General features: G+C 31.7%; 1 protein-coding gene across 1 annotated transcript; it reads left to right on the top strand.

Annotated features, from left to right (window-relative positions):
- Nucleotides 1–3,806: 3,806 nt before the first annotated feature.
- LOC101217971 (TBC1 domain family member 15) lies at nucleotides 3,807–12,836 on the top strand. Its single transcript, XM_004139249.3, has 15 exons — nucleotides 3,807–4,005; nucleotides 4,142–4,315; nucleotides 4,404–4,455; nucleotides 4,539–4,646; nucleotides 5,662–5,746; nucleotides 7,746–7,800; nucleotides 7,972–8,367; nucleotides 8,478–8,537; nucleotides 8,855–8,953; nucleotides 9,174–9,284; nucleotides 10,443–10,514; nucleotides 10,621–10,737; nucleotides 11,847–11,996; nucleotides 12,080–12,180; nucleotides 12,343–12,836. Exons 1-15 carry the CDS (start codon nucleotides 3,943–3,945, stop codon nucleotides 12,665–12,667), a joined length of 1,968 nt encoding a protein of 655 aa, XP_004139297.1. The 5' UTR covers nucleotides 3,807–3,942; the 3' UTR covers nucleotides 12,668–12,836.
- Nucleotides 12,837–12,974: the final 138 nt, after the last annotated feature.

Here is a 12,974-nt window from a genome sequence, read left to right as displayed (position 1 = left end):
GTTCACCAAAACTAAGTCAAACAAACTTATTATTGATCTTAAATAGTATGTTGTCCTTAGGAAAATCGTTATAGATGAAAAAAAAAATGTTTTTAACCCGACCCAACACAATATGTGGGAAGTTCAAATTTTAGTTTTTTCTAATTTAATCGATGTGATTTGATATAATTTTCTAAAAAGAAATTATAAAAAATATAAAATTTAATGAAATATTTATTATATATATCCAAATTTTAGATTCTATTAATAATAGACAGTGACCAATTTTTATTATCAATCTAAAATTTTATGCTAATTTATTTTATAATATTTAAAAACACCTCATCTTTAAATAGTCTTTCAAATATACTCTTTTTTTAAATAGTCTTTTCTTTATATATATATATATATTGGAAAATTTGTATGTAGTCCTTTATCATAGTAGAATGTCTAATTTTGCATTTAATAACTTTTTAGATTATTCTTTTCTTTTTTTTCTAATTCACAAGCTTACTATATACAAAATTGTTTATAACTTTATCAGACATAAAACTCAATTTAAAATCTAACATTTCAATTAACTTTGAAAAAAAATGATTGTTTAAGAAACATATTAGACAAAGAATTAAACACTATAAACCTAACAACACTAACCAATATATATATATATAAGATTTAAAATTTATAACCTAAAGTTATAGTTTATCTTTATTCTACTAAATTCTTTAAATCTTATTACCTTCTGCAATTAAATAATATGTAATTTTGAATTTCTAAATAGGTACATTTAAATGAAATAAGATAAATTAGTATAGGCGGTAAAAAATGAAACTATTTATAAAATATAATAAAAAGAATAATTTAATTAGACTAAACCGTGTTCGTTATTTTAGTGTATTTTGTAAATAATTTCAATATATTTTTTTTAAATACTCCATTCAATAATATGGGGAAAAATCTAAAATGAATCATTATCCTATTTGTCTTACACATTTAGAAAATTTTGTCTCTATTTACCATATACATTTCATCTTCATTTAAATGTTTATTATTTAAGTAATTTAAGTTAGAAAATACGATAAACGCACCGTTTCATAAAAGAAAAAAAATTGTAAATATCTTCCTCTTTTTCTATAGTCTATTTGTAATTATATGATATTTCATTATGTATGTGTGAAGTTCAATTCATTCTTTCTATAGTTATTTGTATTCGATAAAATATATATTTTTCATCTAATTTCAACATGGACTGTCAATAAACTATTACGTGTTTTTTAACACCCAATTTCCCAACTTCTCCATTGAATTCCCCTCCTTACGAGATAGTTGAATAGAAGGAAAAGATTGTTGAACGTGGGAGAAGAGAGAGAGTGAAGAAAATATTTGTTTTGTTGTTTAAAAGTATAGTGCCGATATCTAAAGTGATAATAAAAGAATTTGAAGTAATATAGAAAATAATATGAGCATTTTCAAGTATAGCATAACAAGTCAACAAATTTACAAAATATAACAAAATTTCATATTTTATTTATGATAGACTATTTGTCAAAAGGAAAAGAATGGTCACGAAAAAGACATATAGCTTTCCAAATTTACGAATACCTAGCAGAGTAGATTGAATATGCTAAGTTATGGGCGACTTTCTTGTTCTTTCTAAAGATATTACAAAATGGAAAATATGGAACATTCTATTTGAAAACAAGTCTCCTTGAAAAATATATTGAAGCCGCTCACTAGTGTAAAATAGTGCACCGTTATCAAGCTCATCAACAGTATATTAGTCAAGTGTATCGATGGTATAAACAAGTTAGTCAAGTGCATTATTATCAATTATATCAAGTATGTCATGAGTTAAACTATAACATTATAAAGTATATCAAATAAGTGCATCGAGTTTATCAGTAGTATAAACGAGTGCATGGTTGACAAGTATATCAATCAAAAGCATTATCATCGAGTATAAGGTAATGAAGGCATATGTAGCAGTTGAATTTCGAGATTGCAATTTTTACACTAGCCTATTTAGTATATAATTTATCTTGCAAAGTATATATCCAAAATTTTTATTTTATTATCAATTTTTAGTTTTTCCATTACAGCCACTATGTTTTTTTAAAGTTTATATAATAATAATACATGACTTAATTGGTTGGTATTTTATACATATGACCTTGTATATATTTTATTCATTTTCCAAACATTTTATTTGGATTATTTGAAAATGATATAAAATACATGCTTTTACCTAAAACCAATTGATTGACCAAAGCTACAAACTTAGCATAAAAAATTCGAGTTCTTCCAAAAATAATAAGAAAATACACCGTATGAAAAAAACCAACAAAAACTCATTACACTACAGAGTGTAAATAGTTTATTCAATTTTTGACAATTTTCTAAAAAAAATACCATTATTTATGAATAACAACTAGAAAAAAGATTGATTAAATTATAAGCTCCTCCTCAATCTCGGGTTTTTTTGGGTTTATGACCGTAGTCAATAGAATATATATATACATAATAAACCAAAATATAGCCAGATATCATAATCAATCAATGTGCAATGGATTAGATCGTGCAAAACAAACTAGTCTCTTTGTCTCTTTGTATCATAACTTATTAACAAAAATAGTAGTATATTGTCTTGATCTATTAAAAATTGATGGTGATATTTGGTTATATTTGTAAACATTTTTAGAAAGTTTTATCATTTAAAATGATTTTTCTTACTTTAAAAACTCTAATAGCCTAACACAATTCAAACATACAGTTAACAATATACTAACTACGGTATTCTTTTAATAATACACAATGCGGTTTATATAATTGATGTAGGTGTTCTTACCTTCTCTTTAGAAATCCAAAAGTGAACGACTTCGAGTAATTCAATGGTGATCCTCAACGTTATTATTGATATGGTGCCATTAGTCATCCCAATTATTTAAAAACTACTTTGAAATATCGTTAAGGTAACTCTAGGGCCTAAGCATTTGTATAATTGAGTAGAAAACATCAACCACACTTTTTTTCTTATGGACATTGGTTGAAAAAGTGTTTTAAAAGTACATTTGTCTTTGAACAACTAAAATGTGTTAAGAAAATCGAAACCAACTTGATCTTGAATCTATACTATATATTAAATACACAAAAGGAAGAATGCTTACGTTTCTATTTTAATTTACATCTTTTAGTAATATTTATTTTGTCTTTTGTTATAACTATGCGAATTGGAATGGTTAACCTGGCACAATTGTTCTTTTATGCGTGATATATACCATATATATAAAACATCACAATGTAACAATATAAATATACCGAACAAACAATCATGCGTTTAATAGATCACTATGATTTCTTTATTTTGTTTTTTTTTTGCCTCTCAGAGTTTTTTTAAAAACTAACATCTAAAAATTTGAGAAAATGGTGCAAACCATCATAATTTGTTACCAAATTTACTATTTTTAATTAAAAAACTAAAAGAGTACACCAGAACACATAAACTATTATAATTGAAATAATTTTAAGATATAACAAAATGAATCAAAATCTATCTATAACATAAAACTGTCTTAATATAAAATTTTACTCGTTTAGTGCATGGAGATTTTTAAAAATAGAAGAATTGGCAAAGTAATGACTATACCAAAATTCAAAATAGATAATTAAAATTTTAACGGAGAAAAAATGGTAGGAGACACGTGTTGAAAGGGGAAGTCGTGAAAGGAAAAAAGAATACACGAAGATAAACAAACCCAAAGTAAGTGGGTCCACCATCGTAACTTCCCCGATCTAAGCTTGTTGTGTACATTGCACACGGTCCTCCATACGACGCCTTAGCCTCTAAGGAAAAAAAAGAGAAAACAACTCTCAAAACAAAGAAAAGCAAAAGAATAGCCAAAAAGAGGAGCCATCGGCAGCCGCTCTCCCGAAGTTGATGCTACAGCAACTGCTTCTCCCACCGCGATGTTAGAAACCGACCTTCACGATTTGTCTGACGATGCCGATTACGCAGCCTCACAGCAGCAAGTACGTCGGATTTTCTTTGTTTTTTTTGTTTTTTGTTTTGTTAATTTCGCATTTTAATTTCTTTAGCTACAGTCTCTTAAATTATATTCATCCAATTGCGTCATTTCTCCGCTTGATCTTGTTTTATGAATTTTAGGGTTCCACAACTATGATGCGGACCGATAGCGGGCGAGGAAGCTCATCGAGCGAACATGAAGGTGCTGAGGTTGTTTATTCTAAAGAAAATGTGACAATTCATCCTACGCAGTTTGCGTCTGAAAGAATTAGTGGAAGATTGAGGTTGATCAAGCAAGGATCGTGTCTTTTCATTGTAAGCATGTCTGATCGGAACTCTGTGTGTTATTTGGATAGAGAAATGAAGTCTATATTTGCGTATTCATTTGTATGTAATTGTGCAGACATGGATTCCTTACAAAGGGCAAAACTCAAATGCGAAATTATCGGAGAGAGGTAGTTTGACTTTGGAATTGTAATCGAAATGATGCATTATCTTCTCGCGATCAATTTCTTGATTGTGTGATTCTTAAATGTAGATAGAAATCTTTACACCATCAGAGGAGTGCCGTTCACCGAAGTCAGGTCTATCCGTCGCCATACTCCAGCATTTGGTTGGCAGTACGTTATAATCGTATTGTCGTCAGGTAACTTATTCTTTCTCTCCTTTCTTTTTCTAAGTGAGGTGTTCATTCATATATTCTTGTCGAATTACCAATTTTACTGGAATATAAATTTAAAGTGTTTCTGAACTGTGTCTGTACGTTTAATTGTATCCTTAACATTGGTAATTGATGTATTAAATTCATATGCCTTTTAAAGTAATACTTGTTCAAGTTTCTACGGTTTATATTTATTTCTTATTATAAAAAGATATTAGAGAGCCGTTCTTTCGAATTTTATAAGGTTTAATTAGCTTCGGTGAGCTTATATTTTCCTAAATATTATTTTGAAGTTTTTGATATTACATATTCGATCAGCAGCTCCAGCATGGATGCTCAACTTATCAAGAGAAAAATAACCTTTTAAAAAGAAAAGCTAGAAGATTCTGCTTAACTCGACAATCAATTCTGTTTCGTCATTTACCAAGTTGTGACTCAAATGGAAGAAAATAAAGTCTTTTATTGCAGAGGAGAAGAAGAAAAGATATAGTAGAAAAAATTATTGAAGTATTTCTTATTTTAGAAAAAAAGGGAACAAATTAAGAATTGAAAGACACATTATTGTGCACGTCTGAGAACAATTTTATTATTGCAACTGAGATTGAGTTCCCAAAGGAAAAAAATCACGTTCTTTGGGGGTAATCTTAGACTCATATAACCATTTCATTAATGATATTTCATTTCAAAATAAATAGCCACGACAATGGTTTTATCTGGACAAACTAAAAAGGATTATTGTTTTGGAATTATTATTCGGTCTATTTCATAATAGCATTGTTCTGTTGATGGAGTTCTTTATTTTTCTTTAATTGGCTTTGTTAGAAATTTTCATAAAGTTTGCTTATGCTGCAGTTTTGAATGTTGTTTCAGTGAATGAAATAATGAGTATTGTTGTTACTGTTACATGTTATACTTAATTGTTAATGACATTTCATCTTTTGTGTCCCAATTCTATTGTCATGGTACAATTCTATCTGCTCAAGGTTGGAATGATTTGCAGGACTTGCATTTCCATCTCTTTATTTTTATAATGGAGGAGTTCGGGAGTTTCTTGCTACTGTAAAGCAACATGTTTTTCTTGTGAGGTTTGTTCTTGTCATTTGTATAATTTTTTTCTTTCTTTCATTTTATCTTCTTAAAAAGAATGCTTCATCACATCCTCTTAACGCAACATCTCTTATTATTAATTATTATTTATTTTTTGAAAAGGAAACAAAACCTTTCATTGATATAATGAAAAGAGTGTAATGCTCAAAATACAGTATTTTAGAGACTAAAAATGAATGTTAAATTAAAAGATATAAACTAAATTAAGCAGAGTAGATGAAAGCATTCCAATTCAAACAAATGTCTTAAATAGAATAATTAGAGAAAGCCTTGGAATGAGAACCTCACGAGGATACAAGTAGATTAGCCGAATCCACGTGAAAAAACCAAGAAAGGGTTTTATCGTGAAAAACCTGTTGGTGGTTTCTTTCAAACCATATTTTAGACAGAAGAGGTTTCACTGCATCGGACCATACTATTTGACAAGTATTTGCCAAAAGAGGAGCCACCAAGAGCTGAAGAATGTTATCCGGAAAAGACAAAGAAAATATTCACTCAAAATGGAAAAAAGAGAAAAATTCCTCCCAGGCTGATTTAGAAATGCTACACTCAAAGAACAAATGTTGCGAGTTTTACTTTGAGCCAAACATTGAGGGCACATTGAGGGAGAGACAGTGTTGCTATTTATGTTGTAAGGTGGCAGCACAATTAAGAGAAAAGAGTAATAGTCCAAATGAAATCATTAATTCCTTTTGAACTTTTGGACTTCCAAAGTGCTTGATAAACAACTTTAGATAATGGGAGGCTGCCATTAGATGCTTATATAAAGAATTAACCGTGAAGCAACTGGAGGGAGGTAACACCCAGCGCCTTGAGTCTTGAGAAGAACAAGGTTATAAGGAGTTCAACCTACACAATAGTTGCAGAAAATGAGAAATTTCCTCTTCCTTTTAGAAGCCTTCTGAAAGCAATATGCCAAGAATTAATATTTGCATTCCAATGTTCAAAGACAGAACCACCATTGGGTAATAATGCAACTCCTACAACTAAGGAAACAATGCTTCGAAGGAAAGATTTATAACACAAATATCCAGCCAAGGTCTGATTTGTCTTCCATTTCTTAACTTCAAAGCAGCTATGGACACTTTCAGCCAAGTGTTGGATATATTAATCCAAGGAATTCTCAAACTCAGGCCAAAAGTTCCAGAAGAATGCCAACCATGAGTGTTGGGACTACGGATACTTTTTATAACTTTACATCAAAAAGCTTTGGGTTCCCATATGAATCTCTAACCCCATTTAGACAATAAAAGAGCTTCGGGGGCCCCATAAACATGGCACCTATGAAGCTAAATCTAAAAGTTCATACAACTCATAGTCTATGAATGTATGCATATTGGTGCTTGTTTATTAATAATTAGCATTGTATTAACAGAAAAAAGTCACAACAAGGTTAAAGAACTAGGCATCCAAGATTTCATACAATAGATAACATATGGACATATGCTAATTGGTGTGTATACGTATTTACTCTTTCGAGTAGGGTGCTTGTAGATGACCACAGTTGTTGGCTTTTAAGCTTTTTATTGTCTTTTCTCACCCTTCACTCATTGAAAATAGAGGATTTTATATGTTGGTGCCAGGAGGAAAGTTTGAAAGGTTGGCAAGTTGTTGATGGTTGGTAACATGGTTCTGTTCTGTCTGTTGCAGTCAGAAGGTTCTGGCTTTGTTTTTTCACTTAAAAGTCTTTGATTCTACAGCTGATCTTCCTTCGTTTTCTGTTACTGCTTTTCTCTGCTGGTTTTCCCAAATTTTTTTGTTTGGTTTTTCCTTTGTTATGTTGTCCTCGGCGTCTGTTTCATTTGTAGGATTTATCTTGAGGAATTTGACCGGAGTTGTATTTTTTTTCCTTATGCCATTTAGCTATAATCACTCCCACCTTTGTTTTCATTTTGAGCTTCTTTCTATGATTAAATTAAATTTGCACTCTTAGTCGGATCCTATTTGCAAGTTTTCTAATTTTCAACACATATTTAGGTCTGAAGAAGATGCAAATACATTTCTAGTGAATGATTTTCAGAATCCTCTTCAGGTACTTGTTACCCTTCTCATTTATTGACAATTTCCAACGATTGTTTCTCTAGGTCAATCTTTTGGTTCTCATCAGATTTTCAACCTTTTAGCGGCATTTCCTTTCTTGTATTATTGCTTTACTACTGTCATATCATCCAAGGATACTGATCCACTTTATTTTCATATCTAGAGAACTTTATCTTCTTTGGAGCTGCCAAGGTCTGGTTCGATAGCCAGTGCTGTTTCATCTGCTTCTGTTGATGTGTCTCCATCAAATTCGGAAAGGAGGGCTGGTGAAGATTCTCATGACGAAAGATCCAGAATTTCTCGGTACGGTGGGAAACAAAGGCATAAGGCTCAAGATCCAGCACGTGACCTCCCAATTCAAATTCTGGAAAAATTTTCTCTTGTCACCAAATTTGCACGAGAAACAACTTCACAATTATTCCGTGAAAATCATAATAATGGTTTTAGTGTGGCAGAGATGAGAATACAAAATCAATCTTCTCTTGATTCCCCTCAGACATCATCCAATGATTTAGAAAAAGTTACAGATGATAGTCCTGTTGTCCAGGATCCTATTCAGGTGATTTCGTCTGTAATTTCCACTGTAATTTCATTTATTCTTTTTTCTCTTTTTCCTTTACTTCACTGTAAAACTTATCTTGAATCATGCACTTTTTGCATCTTTGGCAGTTTGATAAGTTGACCTTAGTGTGGGGAAAGCCACGGCAACCACCTCTCGGATCTGAAGAGGTAAATACGTATTTCATTCTTTTTTTCTTTTGTTAAAGATGATATAGTAATACAATTAACATCATTGTGGTCTTGTTCTTTGTCAATATTACTCCGCCTAAATTCTCTTTTGTACGAAAGGGAAACTGTCTCTTAATGGCTTGTAAACTTTTATGCCATAAGAAAGCGTTGAGAATAGTGGACTCCAAGACTGTCCTTGGATGATTTGGCTTTTTCATGGAATACTTTACGCACCCATATATACAAGATCAATTACATTGCATCCATGCACTTGCAACAGGATATATGTTTGACCACACTACCTTTTATATTTTTAGTGGGCCACTTTCTTGGATGCTGAGGGACGAGTTCTGGATTCAACATCTTTGAGAAAGAGAATCTTTTATGGGGGTGTAGAGCATAATTTACGAAAAGAGGTATGTCTTTGATAGGGCTAGTGAAGTACTGTGTACAATTTGTGTATTCTCTTTTCTTCTAACTACAGTAGTACAAATCGAACTTGGTTTATGATCAAACTATTTGAAGGGCTTCATGGTCCTCCATAGATTTTTGTTTCTAAGTTCTCTTTTCTTTTAATACTATTATTATTTTTGAAATGAAGTTTTGTTTCTTGTCAACAATATGAATAAAATCTAGGTATGGGCTTTCTTGTTGGGGTTCCATGCTTATAATTCCACATATGCTGAGAGGGAATATCTTCAATCCATCAAAAGATCCGAGTATTTGACAATAAAGAACCAGTGGCAGGTTTATCATAAACCCTCTCCTCTTCTCCTACATTTGTTTTTGGTTTACTGCTGAAGCTAGAAGGCTACATGAGTTTTATCTCCACGTGACTTTAAATTTTAGATGGTAGAGATTATAAAAGTTAGCTTTTTATGCCCAAAAATAATTTTTAGCTGAAGAATTTGAATAATTAGAAATAAATAAATAAATATAAAATCTCTGGTGCCCTATGACAAGCAAGCAAAAAACTTAACTTCTGGAAGAAGAGGTTCTAAACGAAAGCCATGAACTCATATCTTCAAAGAACTTGATTCAAGTCTTCCTCCTATTAGAGAGTACAACAAGATGGGCCACTATTGACAATATCCTCCGTGAGAGCCGATCCAAAGTGTTCACTTGGCCGAAAGTAGTGGCTCTCAATTACTGCCTAAAAGTGGCTACAGATAGGCTTGATAAAGAACAAAGATCGTAACTAAATTCTACATACTACTTAACTAGGAATTAGCTAAAACTAACAATGCAACTAATTAATAAACTAAACAAAAAGGAACCAAAAAAAATAAAAAACACTTCCTACATCACATGATGTACTAATAAGAGCCTATAATATTTGTCCCAACTGAAAATGCTTTTATGTTGCTCTCATAATTCTTTTATGTTTCTTTGTTTTAATTTATTTTTCTATTATGGTTTTGTATCCTTTTTTGGATTTCTTGTACTTTTGAGCACTAATCTCTTTTTATCCAACCAATGAAAAGTGATTGCTTACTTCATTTATGATCAATTTGGATTGGGGACTTTTGTTAACACACCTCGTTTTTATTAGATTGAAGGGGATTCTTTACATCCTTTAATATTTTGAAATGAAATCTGTCTCAATTATCCAAAAAAAAGGTATTTCATAACCCATCAATAGAGATTACAGAGAAAAAAGAACTCTGAACTGTATAATTCATTCAAGACAGCCTAGTGACTAGTCCATCTATCAAAAAATATAAGTGAATCTTTTTTGAACTTTTATGCTGTGGAACCTTTCTTCCACGGAAGTATCTATAGGTTCTCTTGATAAATTTATTTGAGGTAAAGCTTTGTAAATAATGAAGTCATCCATTTTTCCACAACCCACTTAATGAAGCTTATCTACGTACTATCTTTTTTTTTGTTTTTTCTTTTTTGCAGAGTATATCCCCGGAGCAGGCAAAAAGATTTACCAAATTTAAAGAAAGGAAAGGCCTTATTGAGAAGGATGTGGTAGGTGTATTGAAAGGAAATACTTTGTTTTCTTTAGTTGGTTATTAAATAAATTTTATCTTCTTTTTTTCCATTTCTAAATAGTTCATCATAATGTTTTCCTAAGGTGAGAACGGACCGATCACTTTCGTTCTTTGATGGAGATGAAAACCCTAATGTGAAGCTTCTTCATGATATTTTGTTGACCTACTCATTTTATAACTTCGATCTTGGATATTGTCAGGTATTTCATTTTTCCTATGCCTAATAGTTATAGTTCAGGCATCAAGGATATTACTTATGCTTGATCTTACCTTTTTCATCAACCAAATACTAGTGTCTCAGAAAGAGCACTTTATTTGAAATTAAATGTCAGTTAAGGGATACCTGAAGTTTTTGTAATTTATGCTGCCGCCTAACTATATTATATCTACATATGAAGTCGTTTGATCTAGATATGAATTCTATATGTCAGCAAGGATATAACTAGGATGTTTGAAGTCTTGGGTGCTTTCTGAATTCTATCCTCTATTTAATTATTCTATAGGTGTTATTTCATATGGTTGGAGTTCCTTCTTGTAAAGGGAGTCTCCTCTTTTTGTAGGGTTTTTGTATGTCTGTGTATTCTTTCATTTTTTCTCAACCGAAGTTGTTATTTGATATAAACATATATATATTTACAATGTCTATAAATATACGAGCATAGGGGAATAAGACTATTCCATGAGGGCCAAGTTTGGAGAATTCTGAAAAAAGTTGTTAAAATTTCATCAAATTGACCAATGTTGTTTTTATTGTTGGTTTTTGGTTATTCTCCTTATCAGGTTCTCCCTTTTGTACTATTTGGATATTTCATTCATCGGTTAAAGTGTTTCCTAATAATGAAAAAGAAGAAGAAAAAGGTTCCATCAGACTTTCTAAATGGTCCCATACAGCCATGGTATCTTTCGAATAGTTTGTCCTGGTTAATTGCTAACGAAGGCTTACTTTTGTTGTGCATTTAACAATGATCATCAAATTGTAATGCATGAAAGTTGTATTTTTTTCTATTTATCGCCATGTTCATAGTTTTTTTAATTCAATTTTTGATATGTCAGTAAATGAAAGCTGCACTTTAGTTTTTTCCCCCTTTTGTACACCTTTTTTGATGCACTAAAATTGCTTTGGCGAATTATGTGAGTCAAATCCCATTGGTTTAACTACATTTAACTCTTGATCATTTTGCTGTGATAACTTACAGGGTATGGGTGATTTCCTTTCACCTGTGTTCTCTGTAATGGGCAATGAGTCAGATTCATTTTGGTGTTTTGTTCCTTTACTAACTCTTGATGATTTTACTGTGATAACTTACAGGGTATGAGTGATTTCCTTTCACCTATATTGTTTGTAATGGGCGATGAGTCAGAGTCATTTTGGTGTTTTGTTGCTCTAATGGAACGCCTTGGACCAAACTTTAATCGTGACCAGACTGGGATGCATTGCCAACTTTTTGCAATTTCCAAGGTTCCCACCTCCCATTACAATGTTTGGTACCTTTATATGGTATGATTTTCCTTCCTAATTTTCTTCTGCTACATCTTTGGCAGCTGGTAGAGTTGTTAGATACCCCATTGCACAACTACTTCAGCCAGCATGATTGCTTGAATTACTTCTTTTGCTTCCGTTGGGTTCTCATACAGTTCAAAAGGTCAGGCTCATGTCACCTGTATTTTGCATATTTTTTTCTTTTAAGACTGGAATATTGGTTATATTTTTACCCAATTTTCTACACTTCTTTTGATAGAGAATTAGTTTATCATGCATTTTTTCTCTTAATCATCTTGCTGATATGCTCTTTATTCATGGACAGAGAATTTGCATACGAAAAGGTCATGCACCTATGGGAGGTATTGTGGACTCATTATCCATCCGAACATCTGCATCTGTACATTTGTGTTGCAGTCTTGAAGCGCTATCGTAACAAGATAATGGGGGAGCAGATGGACTTCGACACACTCTTGAAGTTTATTAATGAGTTAAGTGGTCACATTGACCTTGACGCTGCCATCAGGGATGCAGAGGCTTTGTGTGTGTGTGCTGGAGAGAATGGGGCTGCTAACATCCCTCCTGGAACCCCTCCCTCATTGCCACTGGATGATGGTTCATATTACATTCAGCAAGATGAAGTCTTGTAATATTCGCTCTATTCCTTGTTGATTAACAAGCCCTGTTGGTCCAATACATTGGAACATAGAGAATTGAATATCTGTTAAGTATAGCTTAATTTTGGCAGGAAAGTGTGGATTTTTTAGATTTTCCATGGTATCAATCCATCATATTATATGAATGTTCAATGATATCTAATGTGAAGGCTTTCATATTCTTGTTCAGTCAACTTCCACAAGGAAATGCACTAAAGCATTGCACCTAAACTGGATAAGTCGTTCTGTGTTCTCCAACGTGTACCACTATTTGTTTATTTTTTTAATACATATAATAGAA

This window comes from Cucumis sativus, chromosome 2, assembly GCF_000004075.3.
Source record: "Cucumis sativus cultivar 9930 chromosome 2, Cucumber_9930_V3, whole genome shotgun sequence".
NCBI lineage: Eukaryota > Viridiplantae > Streptophyta > Magnoliopsida > Cucurbitales > Cucurbitaceae > Cucumis > Cucumis sativus.
The sequence above is the reverse complement of the archived record's forward strand: the minus strand, read 5'-3'. Positions and strand labels throughout refer to the sequence as shown.

What these genes read in the sequence shown, in the direction of transcription:
- LOC101217971 (XM_004139249.3), top strand. Translation starts at nt 3,943, where the DNA reads ATGTTAGAAACCGACCTTCACGATTTGTCTGACGATGCCGATTACGCA. An exon ending in ACGCAGCCTCACAGCAGCAA is followed by an intron (nt 4,006 to 4,141) that starts GTACGTCGGATT and finishes TATGAATTTTAG; the next exon opens with GGTTCCACAACTATGATGCG. An exon ending in GTTCTCATACAGTTCAAAAG is followed by an intron (nt 12,181 to 12,342) that starts GTCAGGCTCATG and finishes ATTCATGGACAG; the next exon opens with AGAATTTGCATACGAAAAGG.